Raw genomic sequence first — 17,165 nt, forward strand, 5'->3', positions numbered from 1 at the left:
CATAATTTCTTTTTTGCATACAGTTTTCCAACTTCAGTCAATGGGAGCCCCTTCAAGCTGGCTCCTGTGGCTTTCTGACCTCCCTGTTATTGTTGGAGCACTTTCTTGCTTTCTGGTACAAGATGTAATAGGCCACTATGCTTACAATATTGGCATCTTTCCAAGGATTCCTGGTTCCTTTTAGCGGGGAATGGTGTTTAGAAATCAAGATCTTAGTGCTAGGTGTGCTTATGGCTACTGGAAGTCATTGCTAAGAGGTCCTCTGAGAGGACGACTGGAAATGCACACGCACACACTGACATATACATCTACCTCTTCATCGCTCTCTGTTCAGAACCCTTGAGTTCACACCCATATCTTCAACTGCAACCCACCACCACAGGGTGCATTTGAGCCTTGCCCATTTCCATATTTGTAACTTCCAGTGAGAAACCTGGCTCTTTTCACCCAATGTTTACTTATTTGTTGTCACAGAATACGCAGAAAGTAGCTTTAGAATTGCTAATACACACCATTGCAAAATCAAACCTACTAACTAGAGTTCAGTATTTGGTTGCAGTTTTGTTTCTCGCCTGAGGGGATCCAGTCAAAACAAGTGTTCAAAACTGACTTTAGTTTTTTTTCTCTTTCTGTGGTTATACAATTCATTTAAGTTCATTTGTTTTTATCTATATTCTGTTTTAGAGTTGTTTCGTCATCCTTGTTGATTTATTTATTCGTCTGATCTATTTTTGATCTTATAAAACACTGACATGCTTCCAAAAGTCAGAACTATTCTGAGGTATACTCAGAAATGTCATTCTCCCCCCAGGGCCCCTACCCCATTCCCAACCTGCCATCTTTCCTTCCCCTCACTATCTATATAGATAACCAGTTACTGTTTTCTGATTTATCATTCCTCTGTTTCTGTTTGCACAAATTGGCAGATATGTTTGTTTTCTTATTTCTCCTTCTTTCTTACACCAAAGAACAGCTGACTGTACATATTCTTTTGCACTGTTTTTCCTTTTTAACAATATATCCAGGAAACCACTCCATTGTGTGGATGTGCCATAGTGTACTCAACTATTCTCCCATATAGAGGCACTTAGATTGTTTCCAGTATCTTGCGGTTGTAAACAGTGCTGCAGTAAACAGCTTTGACATATATATTTTTGTGTTGTTGGGAGATGTACTTCTGGTGTAAATTCTTAGAATTGCTGGATCAAAAGGTCAATTCATATGTAGATTTATTAGATGTTATCAAATTCTTGTCTGTAAGGCTTGTACCACTTTGCATTCCTACTAGCAATGCATAAAAGTGCCTCCTCAAGAGAATGTCACAAATCTTAATTTATGCCAATTTAATAGTGTTGTCTTGGTTTTTGTATTTTGTTTTTGTTGCACAGAATCCAGAAAATTCTGATTCAAACACCCAGATTTGCACCTGTCAGTAGACTGCCTTTTAGGATATTCTTCAATTAAGCAGAACTAGCAAAAGAGGTTTTATTATGAAGTCTGCACAAAAAGAGAGTGAACCAGACAGCAAAGCATGAGCAGGAGAGGGGCAGAGAGAGAGGGAGAGAATCCCAAGCAGGCTCAGCACTGCCTGCACAGAACCTGATGCAGGGCCCAATCTCAAGAACTGTGAGATCATGGGGGCGCCTGGGTGGCTCAGTCGGTTAAGCATCCGACTTCAGCTCAGGTCACGATCTCACAGTCCGTGAGTTCGAGGCCTGTGTCGGGCTCTGGGCTGATGGCTTAGAGCCTGGAGCCTGCTTCTGATTCTCTGTCTCCCTCTCTCTCTGCCCCTCCCCCGTTCATGCTCTGTCTCTCTCTGTCTCAAAAATAAATAAACGTTAAAAAAAAAAAAAAAAAAAAAGAACTGTGAGATCATGACCTGAGCCGAAATCACGAGTCAGACACTCAGCTGAACCACCTAGGCGCCCCTAAATTTTTATTTTAAGTAGGTTCCACACCCAATGTGAGGCTTGAACTCATGACCCTGAGATCAAGAGTCGCATGCTCTACTGAGCCAGCAGCCCCTCTCCTTATTATTTTTTATTTTTTAATTTGAGATACTTCTGATTGTTTCTCAGATGAGTATACAGAAGGGTTAAGAGTATGTCCAGAATCTTACCATGCTCTAAATTGTTTTTGTTTTGTGACACATATAAGTTCTAGCTTGTTTTGAAGTAGGAAAAATTTTATCTGGGTTTTTGTTTTCTGATTATGGGATACAAATATTCTCATTCAACAATGAAATGTTAGGGGTGCCTGGGTGGCTCAGTTGGTTGAGCGTCCGACTTCAGCTCAGGTCATGATCTCAGTCCATGAGTTCGAGCCCTGCGTTGGGCTCTGTGCTGACAGCTCAGAGCCTGGAGCCTGCTTCAGATTCTGTGTCTCCCTCTCTCTCTGCCCCTCCCCTGCTCATGCTCTGTCTCTCCCTGTCTCAAAAATAAATAAAAACATCAAAAAAATTAAAACAACAAAAACAATGAAATGTTAATGTTTTAGTTATTTGGAGGGTACTTTTTTTCCAGGCTAAACTGTGAAAATGCAGTCCTCAAGGAAACTCTGAATGTAAAAACAGAAGAAATTAAAATGCTGAAGTCGGAAAATGCACGTAAGTGAAGAGCATTATTTTGATGATTGGTTAAGAATATTATGTTAAAATATCAGTTTTAGTGTCCTATGTTAAGAACATACGTATCAATAGACAAAGTGCTATTATTTAGAAGTAACGTACTTCCAAGAAATGCATCATTAGGTTTTTTTTAATGAAAAAATTTTAAGATGAAATTCACATATCAAAATTAACCATTCAAAAGTAAATAATTCATAACACTCACAATGTTGCGCAATTATCTAGTTCCAAAAGATTTTCATCACTCCAAAGTAAAACCCTGTATCCAGTAAGATTTCTCCCCATTCTCCCGTTATCCTTTTGTTTTTCTACTCAGTGTAAAACAAAATGGTAGAGCACCTCATATTTGAGAAACCTAAGTACATGTTTTTTGGGGGGACATTAGTAGGAATGTATTCTAATAGTATTAAGGCTAATACTAGCACTCTTGCTTTTTCAAGATATTGACTACAGACTTGAAAGTTTTTACCTATATGTGTGTACACACACACCCCTTATGTAATAAGTCACCTTATGACAAAAGTTAATAAAAGAATTTAAGATATCTTAAGAATATATTTCTTAAGTTTATTAATTTATTTTGAGAGAGAGAGAGAGAGAGAGAGGCAGAGAGAGTGAATCCCAGGCAGGCTCTGCACTGTCAGTGCACACCCCAAGGTGGGACTTGATCCCACGAACCATGAGATCATGACCTGAGCTGAAGTCGTACGCTTAACCGAGTGAGCCACCCAGGCGCCTCCAAGATGTTTTAAGAATATTAAGATGGCATCAACTTTTTATATAATTTTAAGAGATGTGTTGTTTCTTCCTTCTTAGCAGAAACTGTTTTAAGGTAGTGGCTTGAAGGAGACAAAGTTCTGAATCAGGTCATGGGCCTGAGAGGGGCACTTTCTGTAGTCTAGTAAGTGAATAGTGGCAGAGCTCCTGGGTGAGAACTGCACAGAGAAAATGGTGCTTCTCCATACCTGTGATTAGAGCAGATGGGAGATTTCACCTGTTAGGTTAGTTCAGGAAAGCAGCAGCCTATAACCACATCCACTCCCTCTCTACCACCTCACTCTGCAACAAGTCGGGGAGAAGTCACGATTTTCTGTTCCAGGATGTAGGACCGCTCTTGTTATAAATGGTTGAGAACTTGTGAAAACTCATAATAGAAGTCTAATAGAGTTTGGATAGCTGGTCCATTTGACATTAATGTATGAGATCTCACCATCTGGTGGTCTCAAGATCTAGCAAGTGCAAATAATTTGCATTTGTATGTTCTTTGAAAATCCTACAAATTTTCTTTGAGCAAATGAAGACCAGACTTTGGACACTTCCACATTAAATACAGTAACATTTCATCTAGTGTTAAGTGTCTGTTATCTCGTTTGATACCCACTATTTTATCAGATTTTCTGGCTGTGCAGTTTTGGTAGGCAATGTATGGTAGGCAGTGTATGATGTTGGTGTAACCAGTAGCTTAGGTGAGGCCGGAGTCAGACTGCATAACTAACACTCTTCTTTGGCCCTTCCTAGTTTTAAATCGACAGTATTTGGAGGCCCTTGCCATGCTGGAGATCAAACAGCAGATGGCAGCTCAGGAACACAAGTGCCGTGATAAATGTGGTTTTACAGAGGTTTCAGGTCTTGAGGTAGGTAGGCAGGTATGAAAGATGAACAAGAGGGAGATTTTCTACTTTCCTTTTCCCCATCACCATCTGCGACATGTTCTAGAATAGCACTATACTTAGCAATTTGAGACTGAGGGTAAGAGAGGCCCATTGGTTTCCCCAGGACAGTTCCTCAACCTTACTGGTACCATGCATTACATTCTGGTACACTAGGACATGTGCTGGCCACTTCCTGCCCCATTTCTTATTTTTATAGTTTTAGCATAAGCTGTGTTAGCTGTGTCTCACATGACACAATCACAAGTATTTTTTTAGAAATGGAGGGATGATTATTTTCCTGACATATTAAAATTCATTCGTCATTTTTAAGCATGTACCTCTCCCTGGTGGGAGCTGGCAGGAGTAAATGCTGGGCAGCCAGGCTAAGCTCATTCACAAATCAACAAGGTAGATTTTAATATTACTTCAAGTTCCTGGCAGGGATTCAGACCATAGAAACTGGTGCCAACTTAGAAGTTTTGGAAAAAGAAAAGAAGCAAGGTAGAACTCCTTTATGGATTTGTTCCAAGTAGTAACATTCTTTCCTCATTTGTGGTTGGATCCTGAAATCCGCCTGTCAATTTTCTTCTATTTTTGTTTCTCTTTCCAATTTCTTTGAATTGCATGCTCGAATATAAATGTGCATGTGTGTAAGTGCCCTTGCGTTTGTGTGCAGCTAGGTAGTGCGACCCTCAGTAATGGGAGTAATGTTTTCGGGTTTAAAGCTTGCTGTCCTCAGAGCCTGCCTTTGCCATGGTCCCGGAGGGAGTCCCTGTGCTTGTGCCAAAATGGCGGCATCGGCTCGGAAAATGCTTCTTAAGCTCAAACAGGAGGTAAGTACCATATTATCAAAACACTAAAAGCTTTTTTTTTCTCTATTGATAGAAGGGAAATATCTGCAATAATTAGCTTCCTTTTAGTAGTCACTGGCTGTGGAACTTAGGCTTACTTTTATGTGATAGAATTAACGTACAAACTGGATTTTATTTACATGGTTCCAAAATACAAATAGTACTTGGCATGATACTATGGCAACATAAAGTTGTTTGCCTAAGTTTATAGTTAATATTTCCTAAGTTTATGTTTCTTTTCTCTATAAATGGTCCCCAAATTACTCTATTTATAATTAGAGGAAAAAGCTCATGCTTAAAATCACTAGGATCCACAACACTGATAAATGGGGAGATTAACATGAAGCTTAGCAGAAAAACAGCAAGGTATACTGAAGGGACCTTTGTACCAGCCAGACCTAGGTTTGAGTCATAGCTCTAGTATTTTCTACGTGTGTGGGTTTGGACACATATGTTAAAACAGAGAATAATAACTAGTTATTGGGCTGTTTTGCGGAAATAGAAGAGGCAGACATTTAATGTTTAGCACTGCACCATGCAGGTGCTGGCACTTAAATGACAGCTGCCATTATAGTTAGTTATAATAACAAATACAAACATGGACCATAATTTTAAAAATACTTTACCTTTATTGAAGGTATGGAATTTCAAGTCTTCAGACATAGGAAAAATAACAGCTAAAAATTAGCAGTTCATTAAGACAAGCATAAGATTACAAAGATCAGTCAGGGTCAGTTATGGCACGTACCTAAAAGGTGAGATTCATAATTATTTTCAGTGATACTGTCTAGACTGGCCCAAGGCAGAATGGAAATGCAGCCTTTGGCATCCTCCCTTCTTACTTGTTGGGCAGGACACACACAAGGCCTTTCTGTGGTAATGAGGTAAGGTCCAAGAAGTGGATTAACAAGGAATGATCGGGCACCAGGAAGGAAATTTCTGGTAATCTAGTTCAGAGTGGGCAGCTACTGTAGAGGGGAATCAGCAAGTACTAATTAGTTTAAGCACATGAAATAGATCAGACTGACAGATACATGCTAGGCAGGGAGACTACATTTGCTAATGTTGCTCAGCATTCAGGCAAGAATTGTTCTAGTTTTGCATATGACACCTGTCAAACTTTCTTTCAAAACTAGTTGGGACTTTTGCAGAAGAGTAAAGAAGAAGCTTACATAATGGCAGATGCATTCAGAATTGCATTTGAGCAACAATTAATGAGGAAAAATGACCAGGCACTAAGATTGACACAAATGGATAAAATGTGTAAAAAAGCAACAAAATGGATAAATTGGAAGCACCTTAAGGAGGATGGTAAATATGAATTATAATGGCAATAATCAGGTACAATTTTAGTTGTTTTTTATTATAATCAAAGTTGATTATGCACCGTTAAATGAAAGGAGAATATAATTAAAGTCTCACAGTTGTGATTTATTACAAAATTTAGCAACTATGGGAAGAAAGGGGGGGTCACTGGACGTTACATATGCAGAAGAAATATTGGGATCACTAAAACCATAAAACAGTAGAATCTTTTCTACTACTCAACTATCTCATTTAAGCTACTTAAAAAAAAAATTGTTCACTTATTTTTAGAGTGTGTGTGCACACTAGTTGGGGAGGGAGGCAGAGAGAAAGAGGGAGAGGGATAATCCCCAGCAGGCTCCAAGCTGTCAGCACAGAGCCGGACACAGGGCTCAATCTCAAGAATAGTGAGATCATGACCTGAGCTGAAATCATGAGTCAGATGCCATGGGGTGCCTGGGTGGTTCAGTCTGTTAAGTGCTGACTTTGGTCATGACCTCACTGTTCATGGGTTCGAGCCCTGTGTTGGGCTCTGTGCTGACAGCTCGAAGGCTGGAGCCTGCCTCAGATTCTGTGTCTCCCTCTCTCTCAGCCCCTCCCCTGCTCGTGTTCTATCTCTCTCTCTCAAAGATAATTAAAAAAAAAAAAAAAAAAAAAAAAAAAAAAAAGAAAAGACCCTTAAAGCCACCCAGGTGCCCCTCAACTATCTCATTTAAATAAGACCATGTTTAGTGGGGAAAGTTTATGAGTGCTAGGTGATTAAAGGGAAACTGCCTAGATGTCATAATGAAAATAGTGAAACTCAGGGGTGTCTGGGTAGCTCAGTCAGTTAAGCGTCTAACTTCAGCTCAGGTCATGAGCTCACAGCTTGTGAGTTTGAGACCAGCATCTAACTCTGTGCTGACAGTTTGGAGCCTGGAGCCTGCTTTGGATTCTGTGTCTCCCTACCTCCCTGCCCCTCCCCTCCTCACGCTCCATCTGTCTCTCAAAATATAAACATTAAAAAATTTTTTTAAAAAATAGTGAAACCCAAACATGAAGTATATCTAATTAAACTTTGCTGAAATGTGTGATTCTAAAAGGAGATAGAGGAGTAGAGGAAAAATCTTAAGTTGGAAATATTAATAAAATACTTTTATAAAAATGAAACAAGTTAAGGGTTAAGTTTTGTTCACATACCTATCAAAAGTTCGTGGCCATTTTTCAGTATTGTACTGGTGTGAACAAAATATATAAAAATGGAATAAAAGAATAAAAATGACAGTTGGAAGTAGATCATCCAATAAAATCAAAGTAGCTGTTATTTTTTAGAAATTTTAGTTTCTCTAAATGTTCAGTATCAGTTTTTATTCATCAGTATTATTCAGTGCAACTCATATTGCTTCAATTTAAAATTCCAACTTGAAATCTTTTATTAGTCAAGAAAGATTATATAGTGAAGTTTGTAGGTTTAGATGTTTTAATATTGAAATTCTGAGATGACTATATTTCTAAATATTTTCTATTATGTCAAAACCAATAATCCTAATTCCAATCTTTCTCGTGTTCAGATGAACTTTGGAAATATGAGTCTTAGAATATTAAAAATGAAACTTTTAATAAGATACCTATTTTTAATTTTTTCTCAAGTAGTACATATTCCTAATAATATACAGGTCAGTGATGTGAAAATAAAATAAAATATAGGGAAAATATAAATAGAGGGAAAATAAAATATAGGGAAAATAAAAAAGGAAGCGATAAACAAGAACTATGAAAGTAGATAGAAGCAGATCATAAGACTTCTGTATTTAGACTGTTTATCAGGTGGAAGTCAGGGCAACACAGGAAATCGTAACTCTCAACACTGACTCTTAAGGAGGCATTCCACACTGTCCTGAAATTAATTTCTAAAATGGTTTTCTGACATGAGACTTACAACAAAAATCCCTGAGCTGGCTAATGTCATGTCTAAGTCCCCAACAATCATTTATGATAAATATAAAATCAGCATTTATATGGCTGTTATCTATAATAATCCCTTGATAAAAGCCAAAGGTATAACCTTAGTGCCCAACTCAATGTAGGTGATTCTGCCAGGCAAATATGCAAACATAGTCCATATACTTAGTCTTTTAGGAATTGATGGAAAATGTTAATATCTAGTTCTTTCAAGGACCACAAATGTGTAGGTCATCTTCACGCACCTCTTCTAAGCTAAGCCCTTGATAGGAGCTGGACTGCCGAATTTTCAAAGGTGTTCTCTTTAAGCACAACCTTGGTGTTCTGTGATGTGAACTGAAGGCAAATCCCTTTGGAAATGTAATTTAATTGCTTGTTTGTTTTGATGGAAGATGAGGAGAAGAGTTATGGGAGAAAGAAAACGAAGGGCAAGGCATGGTTATTAGAACAATCTTATGAAAGCCTGCCACATTCTGTCATCTGCACAGAAGACCACCCACTGTGTGCGTGGAAGTTGGCCAAAAAGGTAATGCTAGACAGACAAAATGGGTTTTTCCTAAGAGGTAGATTAATATTCATTTCAGCACTTGAATACATACTCATTTTATATTCTAGAACGACTGCCTTTCTTAGCTAATGACAAACTTGAAAAACTTTTCCATTAAAAATATGATTTGACAGATATAGCTCCTGATCTTTGTTTTCCATTAAGGCCCTGAAGAGACTGGAAGCAGAATTTAAAATAACTGATTCATCTCCAAAAGGCCTTTAAAAGTCCATACAAGTGTCAGTAGCTCTTTGTCAGTTTCTTTTTTTTAATGTTTATTTCTGAGACAGAGACAGAGCATGAGTGGGGGAGGGGCAGAGAGAGAGAAAGGGAGACACAGAATCTGAAGCAGGCTCCAGGCTCTGAGCTGTCAGCGCAGAACCCGACGCGGGGCTTGAACTCACAGACTGTGAGATCATGACCTGAGCCGAAGTTGGAAGCTCAACCGACTGAGCCACTCAGGTGCCCCTACTCTTTGTCAGTTTCTTAGTGACAAGACTGATTCATTTTATTCATGTATTTCAGTAATCTGAAGAGGGACAGGACGTTGCCATAGGTCAGTTTCTTGTATGTGGTTAACATCTTAGAAGACATTAACTTTTCTTGTTGATATGGCAGCTTAGACGAGTTCTGAGAGATAGGTTATAGCATATTTCTTTTTTTTAAGACTACAAATAGAGATGCAGATTCATTCACTCATCAAAGCTAATGAGCACATCAACTTGTCTGGCTTTTCTCCTTTTGTCGAAGTTGCTTGAGGAAGAGGTCAGTGAGTGAGCCCCGGTAGCTGTGGTTTATCAGAATTGGGTGGAAAGGGAATTGTCTTTTATCTGTTCTCAGTTTTCCATTAGACCATTTGCAGAGCATTCCAAAGGCATTCTTGATGTTTTCTTTGTATAAATCCACAATTTTGGTACCTTCTGCTATAAAACTGCATCCTTTCTATAAAGAACATCATCAGTGTACACATTTCAAGATGTGGACTTCTAAACATTAGGTCAGTACCTGGGCTACATGTTTGTTTGTTTTTTTAATTGTGCTAAAATATACATAAATTTACCATTTTAACCATTTTTAACTTTAAGTAGACTTCATGCCCAGCATAGGACTTGAACTCATGGCTATGAGATCAAGACCTGAGCTGAGACCAAGGCACCCAGGCATCCCCCATTTTAACCATATTTAAATAAGATTAACTTCATTCACACTGTTGTGTACCCATCAAGACCATCCATCTTCAGAACTTTTTCATCTTTCCAAATAGAAACTACCCATTAAACACTAACTGTCCACTCCCTTCTCCCAGCCCCTGTGCTCTATTATTTAATGACACAGCAATCCTGAAGCATGGAGGCTATTATTCTCATTCTAGAGTGAAGAAAAAAAGCACGGAGACCTTGTCCAAGGTCACTGAGTACGGGGCTAAATGAGGATTCAAGTCCAGGTCTTTCTCCTCTAACGCAGGATTTGCATGGTTTAGAGACCACTTGTGGCCTGCAGACATGTTTTGTTGGGTCTACATAGCGTTGTCAAATAATGTTGGTAAGTGGCTGACATTTAACACTGGAAGACTTCACACACACATCTGGATTGCTGCTTCCTCTGGAAGACTGAGATGATCTGGTAATGTGGGCTGCATGCTCTCTCAAGGGAAGCTATCGCTGGGAGCCGAGGAGTAGAGCGGCAGGCAGGGCATTGCTCTGGGTCCTTACACTGTGACCCACTCAACCTCCGTTTGCCATCCTGCCTCTCAAGTCTGTGTTCTCTTCCCACTACACTGATGCCTGACTCACCAGACTTCTCCAGAAGAGAACCACCTCTTGACTGATTTACAAATGAATTATCCTTGGTTCAGACTTACCTCTTTTCCTGGAAGTATATGAGTGAGGGTTTTTATGTTTCAGTTGATTTGCATGTTCAGTTTTAGGATTACCATCACAAGGAAGTAAGAAGACCTTAGGGCAGAAACTGTTGGGTATGCTCCCTTCAGAAAACAGTTCTAAGAAGACTGAAGACCAGGATAATCCTCAGGAAGTCTTTAAGATGCTAACAGAGTTGGTCAGTGTTTTTGCTTTCTCTTGTTAGAAGTTGTGGTTAAGCTAATCTTTTTGTTTCCTATTAATTCAACTCTTTTTTTAAAAATTCCGTTCTTCAGTACTCTGTACTTGCCTTTTATGCCCTTTTCTCAGCTGAGGTACCATCCTCCAGTTTTGATCTTCATCTCCTTAAATTCCCTGCATGCTCTTCCCACTTCTCCCATCCATGTTCTTCCTGTACAAGTTAAAGCTTCACCTCTGAAAAGAGGGGGCTCCCTGTAATTAACTGCAGGTACCTCTGTCATCTGCATTTACACATACATTCCATGACAAGACCTTTTACTTAATTCAGGAATTTTTAAAATGTACAAGGCAACTTTCTCACACATTATATCTTGAATCATTATCCCTATTTCATATGACTAAACTAAAAGACTCATGCTATATGAACATACTTATCTATACAAGAGGGTTAAAGTCATTTATTCACATATAAATATATTTTAAAAATTTCACATATAAAGAACTTCAGCCTTCTCTTGCAGGGGTAATTACATGTTGATATTATTTATACACACACACACACACACACACACACACCACGTGTATGTTTTTCCTCTCTCTTCAGATGACCTACAAAAGTTTCAGCAGAAGGAAACTTCTGTTCTTCCTTAAAAAAAAAAAAGTCCTCAGTAATGTGTAGCATAATACTTGGGGATTGCTAGATTAACTTATTTAATTAATGTATTTACATTGACTGACTTAACAGATTGAAGACAGAACATTCTGAGAAAAAGTCTTCTGATTATAGCTCTATATGCTGTGATTTATTGACTAATTGGCATATTTTTACTTTTTGTCCAAGTAGTTGAATGACAAAGAAGAAGCTTTGGCTCATCAAAGAAAAGTTAGTTACATGCTTGCTCGGGCATTAGAAGAGAAAGACACCACCTCAAATGACAATAAGGAAAAAAATCTTGTGAAAGACAATTTTCCATTAAAAAATGCATGGGGGAAAGCTTCAGAATTCCCTGTACTGCATGATCCTGTGTTTTCAAGTGTTCACATTTTAAGTTCTGCGGGCTGTCTTTGTTCAATCCAGCACCCTCACAGAGATCAGCACTGCACAAGAACTCTCAAAAGATCCTGTTCTTTGCCATCAAATATCATGTTTTGAAGATAAATCAATTGAAATCAGACCTGAGAGCTGTTTATATTATGACACTTTAAAAAAGGACTGTACAAATGTTGCTACATCTTCAGAAGTTATATGTTTTATGGGTATTTCTAAGTTTTAGAAGGTAGCTTAAATACTCAAATGTTTTCTACAAGAAATTTATTAATATTCTGTGTTGATGGATTTTATAAATTACATTAGTATGCTTTATTAAATTTTCAGTATTTGCCAACATCTTAAAAACAAGAAAGTGATTTCTGAGAAAAAAAGTTATTAAACTATTTTGATTGACTAAAGGGATCTTTGGCTTAAGCAACAATATAAATTAATGCTCTAAGAAATAACAATGCCTAGGAGTGGCTGCATGATAATTTTTGAAATACATGTATCTTGTTTTATTGCTATTTTTCAGGATTTTCATTTGCCAGAGAAAGGTTACAACTAATAATTTCCTTAAGTTAACTTCAATAAAAAAGTTATCATGGTGGGACTTTGGCAGAAGTATATTCAAAGCATTGCTAGTTACCTTTATAGCTTCTTTTTTTGTTGGTGTGATGACACTTTGGAGCCAGAACTGTGCAGAATTCTAGCACTCACACCATTCTTTGGTTTTGATGCTGAATTTTAAGGTATTGCGTAAAATCTTTAATACCTTCTGGGAATGTTGCTATATTAGTAATATCACAATTATGCCAAAGGAAATGCATTACACTGTCAGAAGTTTTAGAAGTTTTGTAAAACTTTAGTTATGATCTCTAGTAAAAAAAAAAAAAAAGATATATGGCTACATTGAATACTACTTATAGATGAGGTAACAACAAGGTAAAATGAAGTAACAATATAAAATAGAAACCATTTATAGTTGTGTTAAAGCAAGAACATTTAGTTGGCTTTAATAAATATTAATAAAAGATGAACTTTGGCAAATAAATTTTGAAAAAAGGAGTAATGATGAGGAACTACTGTTACTAGACATTAAATTGCATTGTCCTGGTAGTAATATAAAGCTACATTATTTAAAATAGTGTGGTACCAACAGGTCAATGGAATATGATAAAGAATATACACAGAACTAATACATATAATAACTTAATATGAAATAAAAGGTAAGGAAAGCAAAGATTTGGGCATGTTCAATAATATCTAAGTGTAAAAAACAGTAAAAGCTAGAAATGTTCTTTTTTAATGTGTGTATATGTGTATTATATAAAATGCAGATGCTTAAACTGCTAAAATTTGGAATACTCCCCAAATGACAGAGAATCTAAATCAACAGTTCACAAAGAGGGATTATATATGGTAAGCAAATGTGAGGAACTATTCAACAACAGTAGACGTTTAAAAAAAGTAAATGATAATGAGATACCAAATTAGGAAAGATCACAAAGATTATGTGAGTGCTAGAGATGATGAGGGGAAACAAATACTTTCATACAGTGTTGATGACCGTGTATATTTGAGAACCTGCATTCAATTTTGGGGGCATATAACTCAGAAGTGAAATTGCTAGATCATATGAAAATGCCTTTAAAATTCTTTTAAGCAAAGACTACAGTTTGTCATAGCAGCTACACCACTTTACATTCCAACCAGTAGTACACAAGGGTCCTAATTTCTCCATATCCTCACCAACACTTACTACTTTCTATGATTTTTTTTTTTATATATAGTAGTGATCCTAATGTGTATGAAGGGGTATGTCACCGTGGTTTTGACTTGCATTTCCCTAATGATTAGTGATGTTGAGCATCTTTTACATGCTTATTGGCCATTTCTAGATCATCTTTGGTGAAATGTCTATTCAAGTCCTTTGCCCATTTTTTAAAATATTTTATTGTTGAGTTATCTTTTATCAGATATATGATTTGCAAATATATTCTTCTGTTCTTTTCACTGTGTTGCTTAACACTCCTGTGATACATACAAGTTTTAAATGCTGACGTAGTCCAGTGTCTTTTTTTTCTTTTTTCAGAGAGAGAGAGAGCACGTGAGCAAGGGGCAGGGAGACAGGGACGGGGAGAGAGAATTTCAAGCAGGCTCCACACACAGTGCAGAACCCAACACAGAGCTCCATCTCATGACCCATCATGACCTGAGCCAAAATCAAGAGACAGACACTTAACCCACTAAGCCACTCAGATGCCCTATGTCTTTTTCCCCCCCACTTTTCTTGCCTGTGTTTTGGGGTCCTATCCAGGAAGTCCTTGCCAAATCTAATGTCATGAAGCTTTTCCTCTATATTTTCTTCTAAGAGTTGTTACAGTTTTAGGTCTTGAGTTTAGGTCTTTGATCCAATTTGAGTTAGTTTTTATATATGGAGTAAGATAAGGGGAAGTATACTTCCTACGCAGCAAGGAACCCAGTGTGGGGCTTGAATTCACCACTTTGAGATCAAAAGCTGAAATCAAGAGTCAGATGCTTAACTGACTGATCCACCCAGGCACCTGGGATGGGGTGGGGTGGGGTGTGGAGAGTTCTTCATTTTTAAGAACTGAATAGCTATTGGGAACACAGTGGAAATATGGCAATATCAACATTATTGAAAATACATACTTTACGATTCCCATCCTGATTATTTAAGTACTAATCTAGGTACTGCTATAAAGAGATTAAAATCCCAAGTAAATTGACCTTAATATATGGATAATCCAATCAGGTGACCTTTTTTTTTTTTTTTTTTTTTTTTTGAGACAGCAGACTTCCCTTTTTGGTAGCAGACAAGAAAACCAAAAAGATTCTAAGCACGGCTGCTGGCTTACAGATGGAGAATGCCATGTGACAAGGCATGTGGACTGTCTTAGGAAGCTGGGAAAAGCCTTGGCTGACAGCTAACAGGGACAGAAAGCATGTGCATTAAAATCACACGAACTGAATAAGCATAGAAGCAGATTCTCCTCTAGAAACTCAGATAAGAGTCCAGTTCAACGGACACCTTGATTTTGACCTATGTGAAAACCACTGTTGAGCCAGGTCAGATATCTCTGGCTTATAGAACTATGAGCTAGTAAATTTGTGTTACTTTATGCTGATACACTTACGGTAATTTTTATACAGGAAAGAAAAATAACAGTCCATAAATAAAGCATAAGAATGTAGTGTTGTATACGTAAGATAGATGTATGTTTATATATTAGATGGCTGTTAAATAAATTAGATATATATGTATTAACATGGAAAAAATAAAAAAGCTTTGAGTAAAAATAAATTATAGTATGAGATAGCCTATCATTCATATAAAACTTGGAGACTCAAAACAATACTGTATATTACTACATGCATTTTTATAAAATAGCAGGATAAAATCATGGAAAGACCCTCATTTCCTGAGAGTCGCTTCCCTTTTGGGAAGCCAAAAAGGAAAAGAATGGAATGGCATATTAAAGGGACCTCAATTTCATTTGTAGTTTTATCTTTTTTTTCCTATTTAGTATATTAACATTTGTTAACTCTAGGTCGTAGGTATATGCTACATTACTACTACTGCTTCCATTTTTAAATACTACCTCTACCCCTACTACCCTATTTTTAAATACTACTATAAATCTGTGAAGCTAGACGGGCCAGGTCATCAAAATAACTGATGATTATTTTTATTAAGGTTTCCTTAATGAATTTTCAATTCTACGTTTCAGAGAATTGAATTTAATCTTACTTTTGCACTCTCATCAGAAAAATCAGAATTAAGTTTGTTTTAAAATACATTTAATAAAAATAATCCAGTTTTACATATTTTACATGTGTAGAATATTTACAAATTCCTTCTACAGCATTCACTTAACGTTTACTATTTTTCCATTAATTGCCTTTTGGACTATTTCCTTCAGTAGTAAAATACTGTCCAGTGATCTTTGTAACTAAAAAATTAGCTTCTTGGGTAATCCTCCTAGGTGAAAAAAAAATGAGGTTGTTCACATTTAATCTTATGGCAATTCTAACCAGTCATTGCATCCAACTACATCCAATATATTTTACTTGCTTTGATTTGCTAATAGCACTTGTTAAACATTAAGCATGTAGTATACCGATAAAAATTTATAAAGAAAATAAGGCACACATTGATAGTTCGTGCAACGCTGAGGTATACTCAGAGTATACTTTTTCCATGAGTCAAAAGTATACCACATCCTTTTAAAATGTTTGGTTTAATTATTTTCAATGGAAACAAATATGGCTAAAATACCACATTCTCTACCATACACTTAAAAAAAAGCAAACAGCTCACAATCTACATGTCTCAGCTGCCCCTCAGTCACTAGCTATACATTACCTACTTGGAGTTTTCTGAATTCATTTCATTTCTTATGAAAATGAAAGTTTTACCTTGTTCCAAGGCCTGTGTTCGCTTCCGTTTTGTTGCTACAGCTGGATTTGACTGTTCCTTTAAAGTTTCCAGTGGACAGTTTGGTCTTGGCAGCTGACATCCAGGTGTTGGCCCTGGCCGATTACTGAAATACTTAGTTTTCAATGCCTTTAAAGAAAAGATACCAAAGAAAGTAGGGTTTTAAGTAAGTATCTGAACTGTTTATGAAAATCAAAACACCAGAATTATTGAGAACATTAAAAACACTATGTGAATGCCCCACTTCCAACATGAAATTAATCTCAAGAATTTGGATGAGCAAATTACTACAAAGAAACATATAATGGTTTAAGATTGGTTGAAAATTTCATTACCTTAAGAAAAAGAGACAACCTTGTAATTTTTCTACAGGTGAACAGCCTTTATATTAAATATGAAATATCCCTAGTTAAGACATGTATAATTCAGCTCTCTATACATAAGGGGCTCTATAGTTCAACATGTAAAGACAGAAACTTGCTTAAAAAGAACTTCAAAGTCTGTCACAACATGTATGTGTATTCAAATTCCAAAGCCTGTAAATACAGATTTTTTTAAAAGTTTTTTAAAAGACGCAACAGGCTGGTAACAATGTACTAAAATCCAACAATTTACCACAATTAAAAATTTTACTGGGAATGAACTGAACAAGGTTATTTCTACATAATACCTGGTCAATGTTCTATGACAT

The 17,165-nt window shown here is 36.9% G+C and overlaps 2 protein-coding genes across 10 annotated transcripts in view; one reads left to right on the forward strand and one right to left on the reverse strand.

Annotated features, from left to right (window-relative positions):
- The window catches only part of CCDC125 (coiled-coil domain containing 125), a 31,500-nt gene extending 18,179 nt beyond the window's left edge, over nucleotides 1-13,321 (forward strand). For all 3 annotated transcript variants that reach the window (XM_053907288.1, XM_019463094.2, XM_019463096.2), the window contains 6 exons: nucleotides 2,523-2,605; nucleotides 4,145-4,260; nucleotides 5,004-5,111; nucleotides 6,266-6,440; nucleotides 10,844-10,980; nucleotides 11,827-13,321. In XM_053907288.1, the coding sequence (XP_053763263.1) occupies nucleotides 2,523-2,605; nucleotides 4,145-4,260; nucleotides 5,004-5,111; nucleotides 6,266-6,440; nucleotides 10,844-10,980; nucleotides 11,827-12,135 (928 nt within the window). In that variant the 3' untranslated portion in view covers nucleotides 12,136-13,321. The remainder of the gene's footprint in view (nucleotides 1-2,522; nucleotides 2,606-4,144; nucleotides 4,261-5,003; nucleotides 5,112-6,265; nucleotides 6,441-10,843; nucleotides 10,981-11,826) is intronic.
- Nucleotides 1-17,165, reverse strand: part of CDK7 (cyclin dependent kinase 7) — an 89,779-nt gene that overhangs the window by 37,639 nt on the left and 34,975 nt on the right. For 4 of the 7 annotated variants that reach the window (XM_019463105.2, XM_019463097.2, XM_019463099.2 and 1 more), the window contains one exon: nucleotides 16,456-16,603. In XM_019463105.2, the coding sequence (XP_019318650.1) occupies nucleotides 16,456-16,603 (148 nt within the window). Of the gene's footprint in view, nucleotides 1-5,738; nucleotides 11,629-15,820; nucleotides 16,019-16,455; nucleotides 16,604-17,165 lie in introns of those variants that run through there. The other 3 variants (XM_019463101.2, XM_019463106.2, XM_019463102.2) reach the window with 2 other exon arrangements.

Source organism: Panthera pardus, unplaced genomic scaffold (assembly GCF_024362965.1).
Source record: "Panthera pardus isolate Hobbes unplaced genomic scaffold, ASM2436296v1 HiC_scaffold_2, whole genome shotgun sequence".
NCBI classification, from domain to species: Eukaryota; Metazoa; Chordata; class Mammalia; order Carnivora; family Felidae; genus Panthera; species Panthera pardus.